This window comes from Oncorhynchus nerka, linkage group LG7 (genome assembly GCF_034236695.1).
Source record: "Oncorhynchus nerka isolate Pitt River linkage group LG7, Oner_Uvic_2.0, whole genome shotgun sequence".
Taxonomy (NCBI): domain Eukaryota; kingdom Metazoa; phylum Chordata; class Actinopteri; order Salmoniformes; family Salmonidae; genus Oncorhynchus; species Oncorhynchus nerka.
Window position 1 is genome coordinate 33,948,917 of NC_088402.1, and position 13,095 is coordinate 33,962,011.

General features: G+C 46.0%; 1 protein-coding gene across 2 annotated transcripts in view; it reads left to right on the forward strand.

Moving 5' to 3' along the window:
- LOC115131496 (protein Jumonji-like) overlaps positions 1–12,530 on the forward strand; it is a 97,397-nt gene extending 84,867 nt beyond the window's left edge. For both annotated transcript variants that reach the window (XM_029663261.2, XM_029663262.2), the window contains 10 exons: positions 10–527; positions 3,086–3,178; positions 3,280–3,398; positions 3,917–3,987; positions 4,335–4,449; positions 7,876–8,164; positions 8,425–8,555; positions 8,742–8,925; positions 9,068–9,175; positions 9,707–12,530. In XM_029663261.2, coding sequence (XP_029519121.2) covers positions 10–527; positions 3,086–3,178; positions 3,280–3,398; positions 3,917–3,987; positions 4,335–4,449; positions 7,876–8,164; positions 8,425–8,555; positions 8,742–8,925; positions 9,068–9,175; positions 9,707–9,886 — 1,808 coding nt within the window. In that variant the 3' untranslated portion in view covers positions 9,887–12,530. The remainder of the gene's footprint in view (positions 1–9; positions 528–3,085; positions 3,179–3,279; positions 3,399–3,916; positions 3,988–4,334; positions 4,450–7,875; positions 8,165–8,424; positions 8,556–8,741; positions 8,926–9,067; positions 9,176–9,706) is intronic.
- Positions 12,531–13,095: the final 565 nt, after the last annotated feature.

Genomic DNA, 13,095 nt, shown 5'->3' on the forward strand with positions numbered 1-13,095 from the left:
TTCCTCCAGGTGGCTGTGAGGTTGACCTGGCTCGGTTCTTCCAGCTGATTAATGACATGGGCGGCATGCAGCAGGTGATGGACCTGAAGAAGTGGAGTAAACTGGCTGATCTGCTGCGGATCCCCAAGTCAGCCCAGGACCGTCTGGCCAAGCTGCAGGAGTCCTACCTCCAGTACCTGCTGTCGTATGACTCTCTGTCCCCCGAGGAGCACCAACGCCTGGAGAGGGAGGTGCTGCAGGAGAAGGAGGGCTTGGAACGCCTCAGGGGGCCACTGGAGGGCCACACAGAGAGGAACCTGGCCCTGCCGCGCTACGAGCCTAAGAACGGGCTGGCCGGCAGTCTCGTGCAGCGCAGCAACGGTCAACTGTGCAGCCGGCTGAAGGAGCTGGACAGTCAGCAGCTGAAGGTGGGACGCCGGAGGCTGTTCGCTCAGGAAAAGAATAATGGGGACAAGACACAGCAGGAGGAAGAGGAGGCGGATATGGAGAAAGGTGTTCTCAGTGACCAGCACAAGTGTATTTACAAGGTGAGGCACAGGAAACAACAATGCACATCCTTTTTAAAACTGCGTTTTTGTTCATTCCTCTCACGCCTCCCACGTCATCTAGTTCCAGTCCTGCTTGCTTTATTCTGTTGTTCTAGGTGATGGAATGTAGGTCAGTGCTGAGCTGGTTGAAATGGAGCCACAGACAGCAGGCCTCTGCTTCTCTACTCCACATCTCTCTGCCCTGCCCCTGCCTCTCTCTGTGTCAACCCTGCCCACACTTCGGCCTACACACACATACAGTTGAAGTCGGAAGTTTACATACACTTAGGTTGGAGTCATTAACTTGTTTTTCACCACTCCACAAATTTTTGGTTAACAAACTAGTTTTGGCAAGTCGGTTAGGACATCTACTCTGTGCATGACACAAGTCATTTTCCAACAAATGATTTAACTTATAATTCACTGTATCTTAATTCCAATGGGTCAGAAGTTTACATACACTAAGTTGACTGTGCCTTTAAACAGCTTGGAAAATTCCATAAAATTGTCATGGCTTTAGAATCTTCTGATAGGCTAATTGACATCATTTGTGTCAATTTGAGGTGTACCTGTGGATGTATTTCGAGGCCTACCTTCAAATTCTGTGCCTCTTTGCTTGACATCATGGGAAAATCAAAAGAATTCAGCCAAGACCTTAGAAAAAAAATGGTAGACCTCCACAAGTCTGGTTCATCCTTGGAACGTTTTCCAAATGCCTGACGGTACCACGTTCATCTGTACAAACAATAGTACGCAAGTATAAACACCATTGGACCACGCAGCCGTCATACCGCTCAGGAAGGAGATGAACGTACTTTGGTGCGAAAAGTGCAAATCAATCCCAGAACAACAGCAAAGGCCCTTGTGAAGATGCTGGAGGAAACAGGTACAAAAGTATCTATATCCACAGTAAAACGAGTCCTATATCGACAACCTGAAAGGCTGCTCAGCTCCAAAACCGCCATGAAAAAGCCAGACCACAGTTTGCAACTGCACATGGGGACAAAGATCATACTTTTTAGAGAAATGTCCTCTGGTCCGATGAAACAAAAATAGAACTGTTTGGCCATAATGACCATCGTTATGTTTGGAGGAAAAAGGGGGAGGCTTGCAAGCTGAAGAACACCATCCCAACCGTGACGCATGGAGGTGGCAGCATCATGTTGTGGGGGTGCTTTGCTGCAGGAGGGACTGGTGCACTTCACAAAATAGATGACATCATGAGGCAGGAAAATTATGTGGATATATTGAAGCAACATCTCAGAACATCAGTCAAGAAGTTAAAGCTTGATTGCAAATGGGTCTTCCAAATGGACAATGACCCCAAGCATACTTCCAAAGTTGTGGCAAAATGGCTTAAGGACAACAAAGTCAAGGTATTGGAGTTGCCATCACAAAGCCCTGACCTCAATCCTATAGGTAATTTGTAGGCAGAACTGAAAAAGTGTGTGCGAGCAAGGAGGCCTACAAACCTGACTCAGTTACTCCAGCTCTGTCAGGAGGAATGGGCCAAAATTCACCCAATTTATTGTGGAAACCTTTGGAAGGCTACCTGAAACATTTGACCCAAGTTAAACAATTTAAAGGCAATGCTACCAAATACTAATTGAGTGTATGTAAACTTCTGACCCACTGGGAATGTGATGAAAGAAACATAAGATTAAATAAATCATTCTATTCTATTATTCTGACTTTTCACATTCTTAAAATAAAGTGGTGATCCTAACTGACCTAAAACAGGGAATTTAGGATTAAATGTCAGGAATTGTGAAACTGAGTTTAAATGTATTTGGCTAAGGTGTATGTAAACTTCCGACTTCAACTGTATACACACACACACACGACAGCTTCCTGACCCAGACGCTCCCCCTGCTGCTCTTCTCAAATCATGTCACATGCGTCAAATACAACAGGTGAAATTTTACAGTGAAAAACCTTAGTGAAATTCATACTTACATGCCCTTAATAACCAACAATGCAGTTCAATAAATAGTTTTTAAATAAAATAAAGTAAAAAAATACAAAGTAACACAGTAGAATTACATAACAATAACGAGGCTATATACAGGTGCTGAATAAATGTGCGGGGGTACAGGTTAGAGGAGGTGTGATGTAATCTAGTTTCTAACCCTAGCCTGCTGTGTGTCTGTGATCATGACATCTCAAACGCCGTTCTGGTCTGGATTCCATTTGAATCGTTTCCCTCCCCAACACAAGCAGACCCATAAGACGTGAGCTCAGTACAATTACAGTAACCCAGAGACAGTACAGACAGTTTTTATCCACGCCATCATGGCCCCTCCAATCTGCCGAGGCATCCCGGGGAAGGTTCATATTAGCTAGTCATGCTCAGAAACGTTCGACATGGAGCTGCAGAGACTTGCATACAGTACACTCGGGTCCTCCAGTCTTTCATTTTTCATTGCATAATTTAGCCCTGGTGTGTGTATGGCTATATGTTTCTCTTAAAGGCTCGTCCATAGGCTGGTATTTGCTTTTACAGGGTACCTGACTCTGTTTGATGCTAGTTGTACTATGTGGCCAATCTTGTGTTGCAGGGGAAATCTGTATCTCTCACCAACTTCTTTAGGATAGCCAGGAACACCATGACCATGTGCTTTAACAAAGAGCCCGGTGCTGCTGAGGTCGAGGTAAGAATGGCATGCCTTAGTCACTACTGTAAATTGAGCTTCTTTTTTTTGTGTGCATATTTTATCGACCACTCACTTCTCCTTTTTGTCTTCCTTGACAGCAAGAATACTGGAGGATAGTGGAGCAGAGGCACTGCCATGTGGCAGTGCATTATGGGAAAGTGGACACCAACACACACGGAAGTGGCTTCCCTGTGGGAAAGTCCGAGCCATTTTCTAAGTAAGAAGACCCAATGTCATCACACACTAAACATAGAAATACCCAATATGGTCCCACTTTATATTACGTTTGGCTTCATAAAGCCTTCATAATGCCTTCATAAGCACTAGATAAATGTGTTAATCTATAACCATATCTCATATCTCTCCATCTAAACCTGACAGTGACTGTTTGTGTACTCCATCTAAACCTGACAGTGACTGTTTGTGTACTCCATCTAAACCTGACAGTGACTGTTTGTGTACTCCATCTAAACCTGACAGTGACTGTTTGTGTACTCCATCTAAACCTGACAGTGACTGTTTGTGTACTCCATCTAAACCTGACAGTGACTGTTTTGTGTACTCCATCTAAACCTGACAGTGACTGTTTGTGTACTCCATCTAAACCTGACAGTGACTGTTTGTGTACTCCATCTAAACCTGACAGTGACTGTTTGTGTACTCCATCTAAACCTGACAGTGACTGTTTGTGTACTCCATCTAAACCTGACAGTGACTGTTCACTCTCCGTTTCAGACATGGATGGAATCTCACTGTCCTCCCAAATAATTCTGGATCCATTCTGCGGCATCTTGGAGCCGTGCCCGGTGAGATTTCTACCCTAAACCCAGATCCTCACTCTAACCCTCACCCCTGATCCTCAACCCCTCTCTCACACAAACCCTCACCCCTGATCCTCAACCCCTCTCTCACACAAACCCTCCCCCCTGCACCTCTCTCTCCTGTAGACAATGGGAAGATCTTAGTTGCATACTCCTCGCCTCCTTCCCTAAACCCATTGGATAAGAATGCCAGAGGGCCCTCCCTTGTGACCTTTTCCTCCAATGGGTTTTGAGAAAGAGCTGAGGAAAGAGGACGATAGGAGTATTGAGATCTTCCCATTGTGAGGCCTGTTGTGGTCTGTTTTAAAACAGACTCCTCTGTCTCTCCGTAGGGGTGACCATTCCCTGGCTGAACATTGGCATGGTCTTTTCTACCTCATGCTGGTCTCGAGACCAGAACCGCCTTCCATACATTGATTACTTACACACTGGTGCTGACTGCATTTGGTAAGTATCCCAACATGACCACCTCTGCCTCTCTAACTCCTCACAGGTAATGTGTACTGTACAAGGACATTACAAAGATATGTGGTTTTTCTAAGGTGATGTGGAATTAGCACCCATCTCGGATCAGGCTTGTAATTAGCTGATCAAATTCCATCCTCCTTGAACACACGCCAGTCTTTAGGAAATATGTATTTATGCCAAAGTGGCTCTCTTTAAAGCCACCCAGAAATGACTGGGTGGCAGCAAAGCCACAGACATTAGTGTGTTGTGTATTGACCTGTTATGAAGGCAATGTTTATTCTCTTTGCATTAGCCCAACTTGAATGTAATGGTAATGAAGGGGTTGAGAAAGGGCATTGGCTGTAGACATCCAGCAGCCCAACCCCCTCCCTCCCCATGTGTTCTACCTGCTCATTGGTGGTGACACAGGTGAGTAGCAATGTGCTAGGAGGTTCCTGAGATGAAGGCAAGTCATAATCAACATCATTGACCGCCTGCTCTCTTGAAGTATGAATGTTCCCCTCATCTTTTCATGGTGTGTCTGCATGTATTAGGCCAGGACCCCCCGTCCAGCACACGCCATGTTTATTTCTAAGGGCACAAGAACTGGTCATGAGACAAACTGTTCACACCCCTCTTGTTGGTGGAGAGAATTTCCGGTTTAAAGCATATTTCCTGCAATTCTACACATTTTGTCATGGGGTGCAAAGAAAATGTTGTAGTTTTAAAGCAAATTTTCTTCCAATTCCGTCTAATGCCATGTCTAATGTGTATTCTTGTGATATTTGAGTAACCAAAAAATTACAACAGTATCTATGTGCTACAACATCTAAGTAAAAAAAAAAGAAAGTTAGCTGATCATGGGCTAGGTGATCTGGACATTTCTTAAGTTATAAATAGCTCGGTAAAGGTACACAATATATACGAAAGTATGTGGACACCGCTTCAAATTAGTGGATTTGGCTATTTCAGCCACACCCGTTGCTGACAGGTGTATAAAATCGAGCACACGGCCATGCAGTCTCATATACAAACATTGACAGTAGAAAGGTCTTACTGAAGAGCTCGGTGACTTTCAAAGGGGCACTGTCATTTTATTTATTGAACCTTATTTTAACTAGGCAAGTCCGTTAAGAACAAATTCTTATTTTCAATGACGGCCTACACTGGCCAAACCTGGACGACCCTGGGCCAATTGCGTGCTGCCCTATGGGACTCCCAATCACGGCTGGTTGTGATACAGCCTGGGTGCCACCTTTACAATAAGTCAGTTCGTCAAATTTCTGCCCTGCTAGAGCTGCCTCAGTCAACTGTAAGTGTTATTGTGAAGTGGAAATGTCTAGGAGCAACAACTGCTCGGCCGCAAAGTGGTAGGCCACACAAGCTCACAGAATGGGGCCGCCGAGTGCTGTAGTGTGTAAAAATGGTCTGTCTGTCACTTGCAACACTCCAAACTGCCTCTGGAAGCAACCTCAACACAATAACGTTTTGTCGGGAGCTTCATAAAATGGGTTTCCATGGCCAAGCAGCCACATACCATGCACAATACTGCTGGAGTGGCGTAAAGCTCGCCGCCATTGGACTCTGGAGCAGTGGAAACACATTCTCTGGAGTGATGAATCACGGTCCACCATCTGAGAGTCCAACGAAGAATCTTGGATTGGCGGATGCAAGGAGAACGCTACCTGCCCCGAATGCATAGTGCCAACTGTAAAGTTTGGTGGAGGAGGAATAATGATATGGAGCTGTTTTTCATGGTTTGGGCTAGGCCCCTTCGTTCCAGTGAAGGGAAATCTTAACGCTACAGCATACAATGACATTCTAGACAATTCTGCACTTGTGGCAACAGTTTGGGTGAAGGCCCTTGTTTCAGCATTTCAAAGCCCCGTGCACAAGCGAGGTCCATTCAGAAATGGTTTGTTGAGATCAGTGTGGAAGAACTTGTCAGGGCTCTGTGCAAGCCAGTCATCAACCCCATCGGACACCTTTGGGATGAATTGGACCGCCGGCTGCGAGCCAGGCCTAATCACCCAACATCAGTGCCCGACCTCACTAATGCTCTTGTGGCTGAATGGAAGCAAATCCCAGAATGGAAGCTGTTATAGCATGGGCGGGGACCAACTCCATATTAATGCCCATGATTTTGGAATGAGATATTCGACGAGCAGGTGTCCACAAATACATTTAGTCATGTAGTGTGTGCAATGACTAACACAAGAGGAACTGATGATGAACTACCCAATTTTGGAAGTGCACCTGTTGCCTTCTACGATTTATAACTTTCAAGAGTAAGTTTAAAGCTGCCCCCTCGCATCCCCTAGTTTGGGAAACACTGTCCTAGAGTTACAGGAATGGGCCAGACAGCCTGTCTACACGTGCCAGAGTTACAGGAATGGGCCAGACAGCCTGTCTACACGTGCCAGAGTTACAGGAATGGGCCAGACAGCCTGTCTACACGTGCCAGAGTTACAGGAATGGGCCAGACAGCCTGTCTACACGTGCCAGAGTTACAGGAATGGGCCAGACAGCCTGTCTACACGTGCCAGAGTTACAGGAATGGGCCAGACAGCCTGTCTACACGTGCCAGAGTTACAGGAACGGGCCAGACAGCCTGTCTACACGTGCCAGAGTTACAGGAATGGGCCAGACAGCCTGTCTACACGTGCCAGAGTTACAGGAATGGGCCAGACAGCCTGTCTACACGTGCCAGAGTTACAGGAATGGGCCAGACAGCCTGTCTACACGTGCCAGAGTTACAGGAACGGGCCAGACAGCCTGTCTACACGTGCCAGAGTTACAGGAATGGGCCAGACAGCCTGTCTACACGTGCCAGAGTTACAGGAATGGGCCAGACAGCCTGTCTACACGTGCCAGAGTTACAGGAACGGGCCAGACAGCCTGTCTACACGTGCCAGAGTTACAGGAACGGGCCAGACAGCCTGTCTACACGTGCCAGAGTTACAGGAACGGGCCAGACAGCCTGTCTACATGTGCCAGAGTTACAGGAAGTGCTAGTTTGGGATGCTCTAGAACAAGCGTAAGTCTGTTACACTATTCCCAGAGGACTTAGTTGTCCAGTTCTATAATGCAATCAAGATCCTCCATTTTACAGATGAAACCACAGACGGACTGACCGCTCTACCTACAGGCCATGATCCGTACAGGCTGTGATTCCCCACAGGAAAGCGGCCTCTCAGGCTGTCATTCACTCTGTCAACCTTCTCTCTCGCACCTCTTGAGGCAGTGCATAAGCACAGACCTTGATCTGACTGTTCAAAGCTGAGGGGTTACACTACCCAGTTGATGTCCTGTATACCACACACACACACACACACACACACACACACACACACACACACACACACACACACACACACACACACACACAGTTGGATGAGCCTGAGTTGTCCCCTCTCGCCCTGCCAGGTATTCTGTTCCTGCTGAAGAGAAGGTGAAGCTTGACAAGGTGGTTCACACACTGCTGCAGGCCAACGGGACCCCTGGGCTGGAGATGCTGGAGAAGAACATCATGATCTCTCCGGAGGTGCTTTGTCAAGAGGGTATCAAGGTCCACCGCACCATCCAGCAGAGTGGTCAGTTTGTGGTCTGCTTCCCTGGGACCTTTGTGTCCAAGGTCTGCTGTGGCTATAGTGTGTCGGAAACCGTTCACTTTGCCACCCCCCAGTGGATGAACCTGGGATACGAGGCTTCTAAGGTAAGGCTGGAGCTGCTGTCTGCTGCCTCCTTGTGGCCATTTAGAGATATAGCTCATTGTCTACAACAGTATCACTAGAAAAGGGCTGCTCACCCCTGTATCTGGAGAGCTACTCTGTCCTGTAGGTTTTCGCTCCAACCCTAATGTAGCACACCTGATTCTAATAATTAGCTGGTTGATGAGATTAATCAGGTTAGTTCATTGGGGATGGAGCTGAAACCTTCATGTTAACCCAGTGTCTCTCTGCCTTCCATCTGTAGGACCTTAAATGCCGGCACATAGCCAAACCCTTCTCCATGGAGAAGTTACTCTACCAGATCGCCACGGCCGAATCGAAACGCGAGAACGGACACCTTCTGACAACAATCTCCGCTCTTCTCAAAGACCTCAGGTGAGTAGCCATGGAAACCGGTCACATCAAAACATGGATGCTGTTAGCGTCTGCTGCCATGGCAGTATGATCAAAGACCCCAAATGCACTCCATGCTTTAATGGATGGGCTTAGTGTCTACATCAAGTTGAGTTCTGTTGTGGTGTTTGGAATCACTGAGTTGTGTTGCTCTGTCTGCTCCAATAGGAACATAGAGATGAGACAACGGCAGGAACTGTACGAGGCGGGGCTTCTGTCTTCTGCCCGCTATGGAACACACGACAACAACCTGGTGCCCGGCGACGGACGCAAGAAACCCAGGAAGTGGCTGGCGCTAGAGTCCTCAGAGAGACGCTGCCAGACCTGCCAACACCTCTGCTACCTGTCCATGGTGAGAGCTGTGCCATGGGGAATAGTGCTAGGGCTGGGATACGGAGACTAGTGCTATGATTAGTTGAACTAGCGCTGGTGCTGGGTGAGGATGAATGGAGTTGACCACTCCATGAAAATATGTGTTGTGTTGTCTACACCAGGTGGTCCAGGAGAATGAGAACGTGGTCTTCTGTCTGGAGTGTGCTCTGAGATACGTGGAGAATCACAAGTCCTGCAGAGGCCTCAAGATGATGTATCGTTATGATGAGGTAAGATGCCTTCCCAGAAAACCGGGAATGTTCCCAGGACATTAGCTAGCAGTCCCATTTAACTGCGCTATTCAACAGATTGCGCGATGGACATGTGAAGTACATTTTCCGATTGAGCTGTCACATGCAACATTTACCGTGAACGTAGTCTCCACCACGTTGGGAACATTGCCTTTTTAAGTTTAAATTGGGCTTTAACGCTGAACCTCCGAAATACGGATTGAATAGAGCCCTAAACTAGTTAGGGTTTTATCTAACATTAGGATGATTATGTCCCAAAAACATTCAAATATATATTTATTTTTTAATGTTTTAAATTAAATATCCTTGTCATGTTTTGTGTTAGAACGTTTGGGCAACCTAATAAATGTTCTGGGAACAATCACAGAAGCGATTTTTAGTTTGCTGGGATGGCCCGGTCTTATCTGAGTAGACATGCTCAGAACCTTCAACAGTAGAGTGGCGTAACATGCATATAACACATATGCTTTCTCTCTGATTCCTCCCTTCCCTGGCTTCACCCCCTTGCAGGAGCAGATCAACAGCTTGGTGAAGCAGGTGTGCGGCAAGGCCCTGGGGAAGACGACTGAGAAATGTAATGGTGCGAGCCCCTTTAAACCACCACCCAAACGCGGTCCCCGGAAGAGAGCCACCGTGGAAGTGTCCCTGTCCCGCCTCTCCTCCCACCTGTCTCCCGCAGCCGTCTCCTAAGGACGTTAACACCCCCCACTGCCCCTCCATCTTAGTTTGGCCAATCACTGTTGTCCTTTTTAAAGAAAGATTTTTTTTCTCCAGCTTTTAATGCCCCAAATCTCCCCTACCTATGCCCCTTACCATGACAAACAACAACCCCCACCCCCCCCCAATTAGTATGGCAAACTCGTGAAAGCAAACTGTATTTTTTTGCACTAGCACAGAAAAAACTATTTTTCAGTTTGTCAGTTTGTTTTTTTGGGGCGGGGGGGGGGTTAGTTGATGTTGTCCTTAGCATTAATTGAAAAGTTCACCGGTAAATGTTGTGCCCCTTGCACTGCCCCCCTCTACACTTTTTGAGGATAGGGTCAGATTGGTCTTCCCTACCCACACTGCAGTCACACCCATCGCCACCTGTCAACTGTGAACAAAGGGACGAACGGAGAAGGTGCTCCTTTTTCATTTTTATTGAAAGTAGAACCCAAAGTTTGCTCTCGTCTTTAGTTTTTGAAGATGAATTGTTTATATTCTCCTTTTTCACCTGCAGCAGCTCCTGTTGTTCAGGGTCTGTTGCTCCCTAACCCACGCCAGGTAAAACTTGAAAGGCAGATGTTTTGGCTTGCTTGTTTTTATTTTGGATTTTAGCTTTGATTTTAGTCTTCTGTGTTTATTTTGTCGTTTTGTTCCTTGGTGGCTGTGGAACTAGCGGTGCCGTGGCTGTATGTCAGAAATACAGCCTGGTGTGCCGTATGTCAGAAACACAGACCTAGGTGCCGTGGCTGTACGTCAGAAATACAGCATGGTGTGCCGTATGTCAGAAACACAGACCTAGGTGCCGTGGCTGTACGTCAGAAATACAGCCTGGTGTGCCGTATGTCAGAAACACAGACCTAGGTGCCGTGGCTGTACGTCAGAAATACAGCCTGGTGTGCCGTATGTCAGAAACACAGACCTAGGTGCCGTGGCTGTACGTCAGAAATACAGCCTGGTGTGCCGTATGTCAGAAACACAGACCTAGGTGCCGTGGCTGTACGTCAGAAATACAGCCTGGTGTGCCATATGTCAGAAACACAGACCTAGGTGCCGTTGCTGTTTGTCAGAAATACAGCCTGGTGTGCCGTATGTCAGAAACACAGACCTAGGTGCCGTGGCTGTACGTCAGAAATGCAGACCTGGGTGCCGTTGGTCTCTGTGCCCGTAGTAGAAGGGAGGCCTCCTTCGCTAGCGAGTGAAAACTGTGCCTAATACTCAGCAAGGAGATCCATCGTTTTTGGTGCTGTTGGTTATTATTACTGTATAACAATACAAAAGAAAGGTGAGGTGCTGGCTAACTACTACTCTCCTCTCCCACAGGGATGAGGTTCAAGGTTTTCATGTCCCACAGGGTTAGGGTTCTAGGCTCTCTTCTCCCACAGGGTTAGGTTAGGGTTCTAGGCTCTCCTCTCCCACAGGGTTAGGTTAGGGTTCTAGGCTCTCTTCTCCCACAGGGTTAGGGTTCTAGGCTCTCTTCTCCCACAGTATTAGGTTAGGGTTCTAGGCTCTCTTCTCCCACAGGGTTAGGTTAGGGTTCTAGGCTCTCCTCTCCCACAGGGTTAGGTTAGGGTTCTAGGCTCTCCTCTCCCACAGGGTTAGGTTAGGGTTCTAGGCTCTCCTCTCCCACAGGGTTAGGTTAGGGTTCTAGGCTCTCCTCTTCTAGATGTGCAATCATGTTAACATTCCATTCTTCCAGTCCTATTGTTTCAGCTGTACCAGTAAACATGACTTATTTTATTATTATTTTATATTTTTATTGTGTATGCGTTCTGATGTGCGTGTAGAACCACTAGTCAAAGGGTGTAAAATGTGAAATATGGAAATCCATGTTGTTTTTTTGCTTTTGCATTTTCCCTTTTTCAGATGTATTATGTTTGATTTTAGGAGACAGTCCAACACAAAAACAAACTTTTGTACATAATCCTGTAAATGTCTTTAAATACTTGAGCCTTTTCTGGGGTGAAGGAAGGAATGATGCCTCTAAAGGTATTAGCGGAAGCAAGGGAGGAAGTGCTTGATGAAGAAAAAGCCTTACGTTTCAGTTTCTTCATGTGTGTGAGTTTGATGCTTACAGGGTTGCTCTGGTTACGTGTATACATTTAAGTGCTGCTTACATCAGTGAGAACGATATGGAGTAGCAATGGCCCCCTATTTTATTTTTATTTTTTAGCTTTACTTTTTTAAAGAAAAGGGAAAATATGTTCATAAAAAAAATTGTTTAAAATTTTCATTACTGAAAATTCAACAATGTAGTAGCTCATGTTGCACTGAGCTTGCCAGTGGTGGCTGACAAGGTGATCCTATTATCAAGTTTGTTGGTTGTTGTCCTTTACAGAAGACTGAACTGTTTTAGGAGTATTTAATGAAAACCAAGTTGGGTGTTTTCCACAGAAAGTGGTTGTCAAGTTTGTATGGCCTTACAATGTATTTTATTCAGATTTTTTTTTTTTTTGCATTTTCTTTTTCTACAGTATAAACTATTGCTCACGGTCGGTCTGGCAAGTTAATTTATTAGCGATGCGTCTCCAACTTTCCTTCCACTTGGAAAGATTTCATGTTGGTTATATTGCCAGTTTTTTTTTTTACTTTTGCAGTTTGTACTAAAGGTTTAATAAAAACGTACAGACAATTTCACCGTCTTTTCTTTTGTACCTGTGTGTATGTCCGTCTTTGTTGTTCTGAACGTGTCATGTTACGCAACTCACTAACCATTCTACGAATACGTCTACTCTCCACGTCTAGGGGTCCAAGCCTGACTAATTGGTCCATAACTTGATATAAAGGTGTGCGTTCAGTATGAAACTAAAGAGTAAGCGGACCGATGTTGTCTGTAATGTACCTGCATACTTACCAGGGTCCAGGATGAGTTCTGTCCCGACTCTAGTAAGCCAGCCCAACCAGGTCATTGAAGTTGAAATGGTGACAAATAATATAGAAAAAGGGAAAATCTAAAAGGCATGCCATAACAAAAAGGTATGAAACCAACGCTGTAAGACCCCACCAGACCGAGAGGCTACTTAGTCCCCCTCTCACTCTGAAATAACCTGCTATTCACCCACACCTGTGAGCTATTACTCCACTAGCAGGCCTTTTGCTGTATGATATGATTCTATATAATCATGTTACACAGTTAACAAGTCAGTCTGACCACCTATTCTTTCCATTAGACTGGCGATGTGAAAGCTATGATCCCT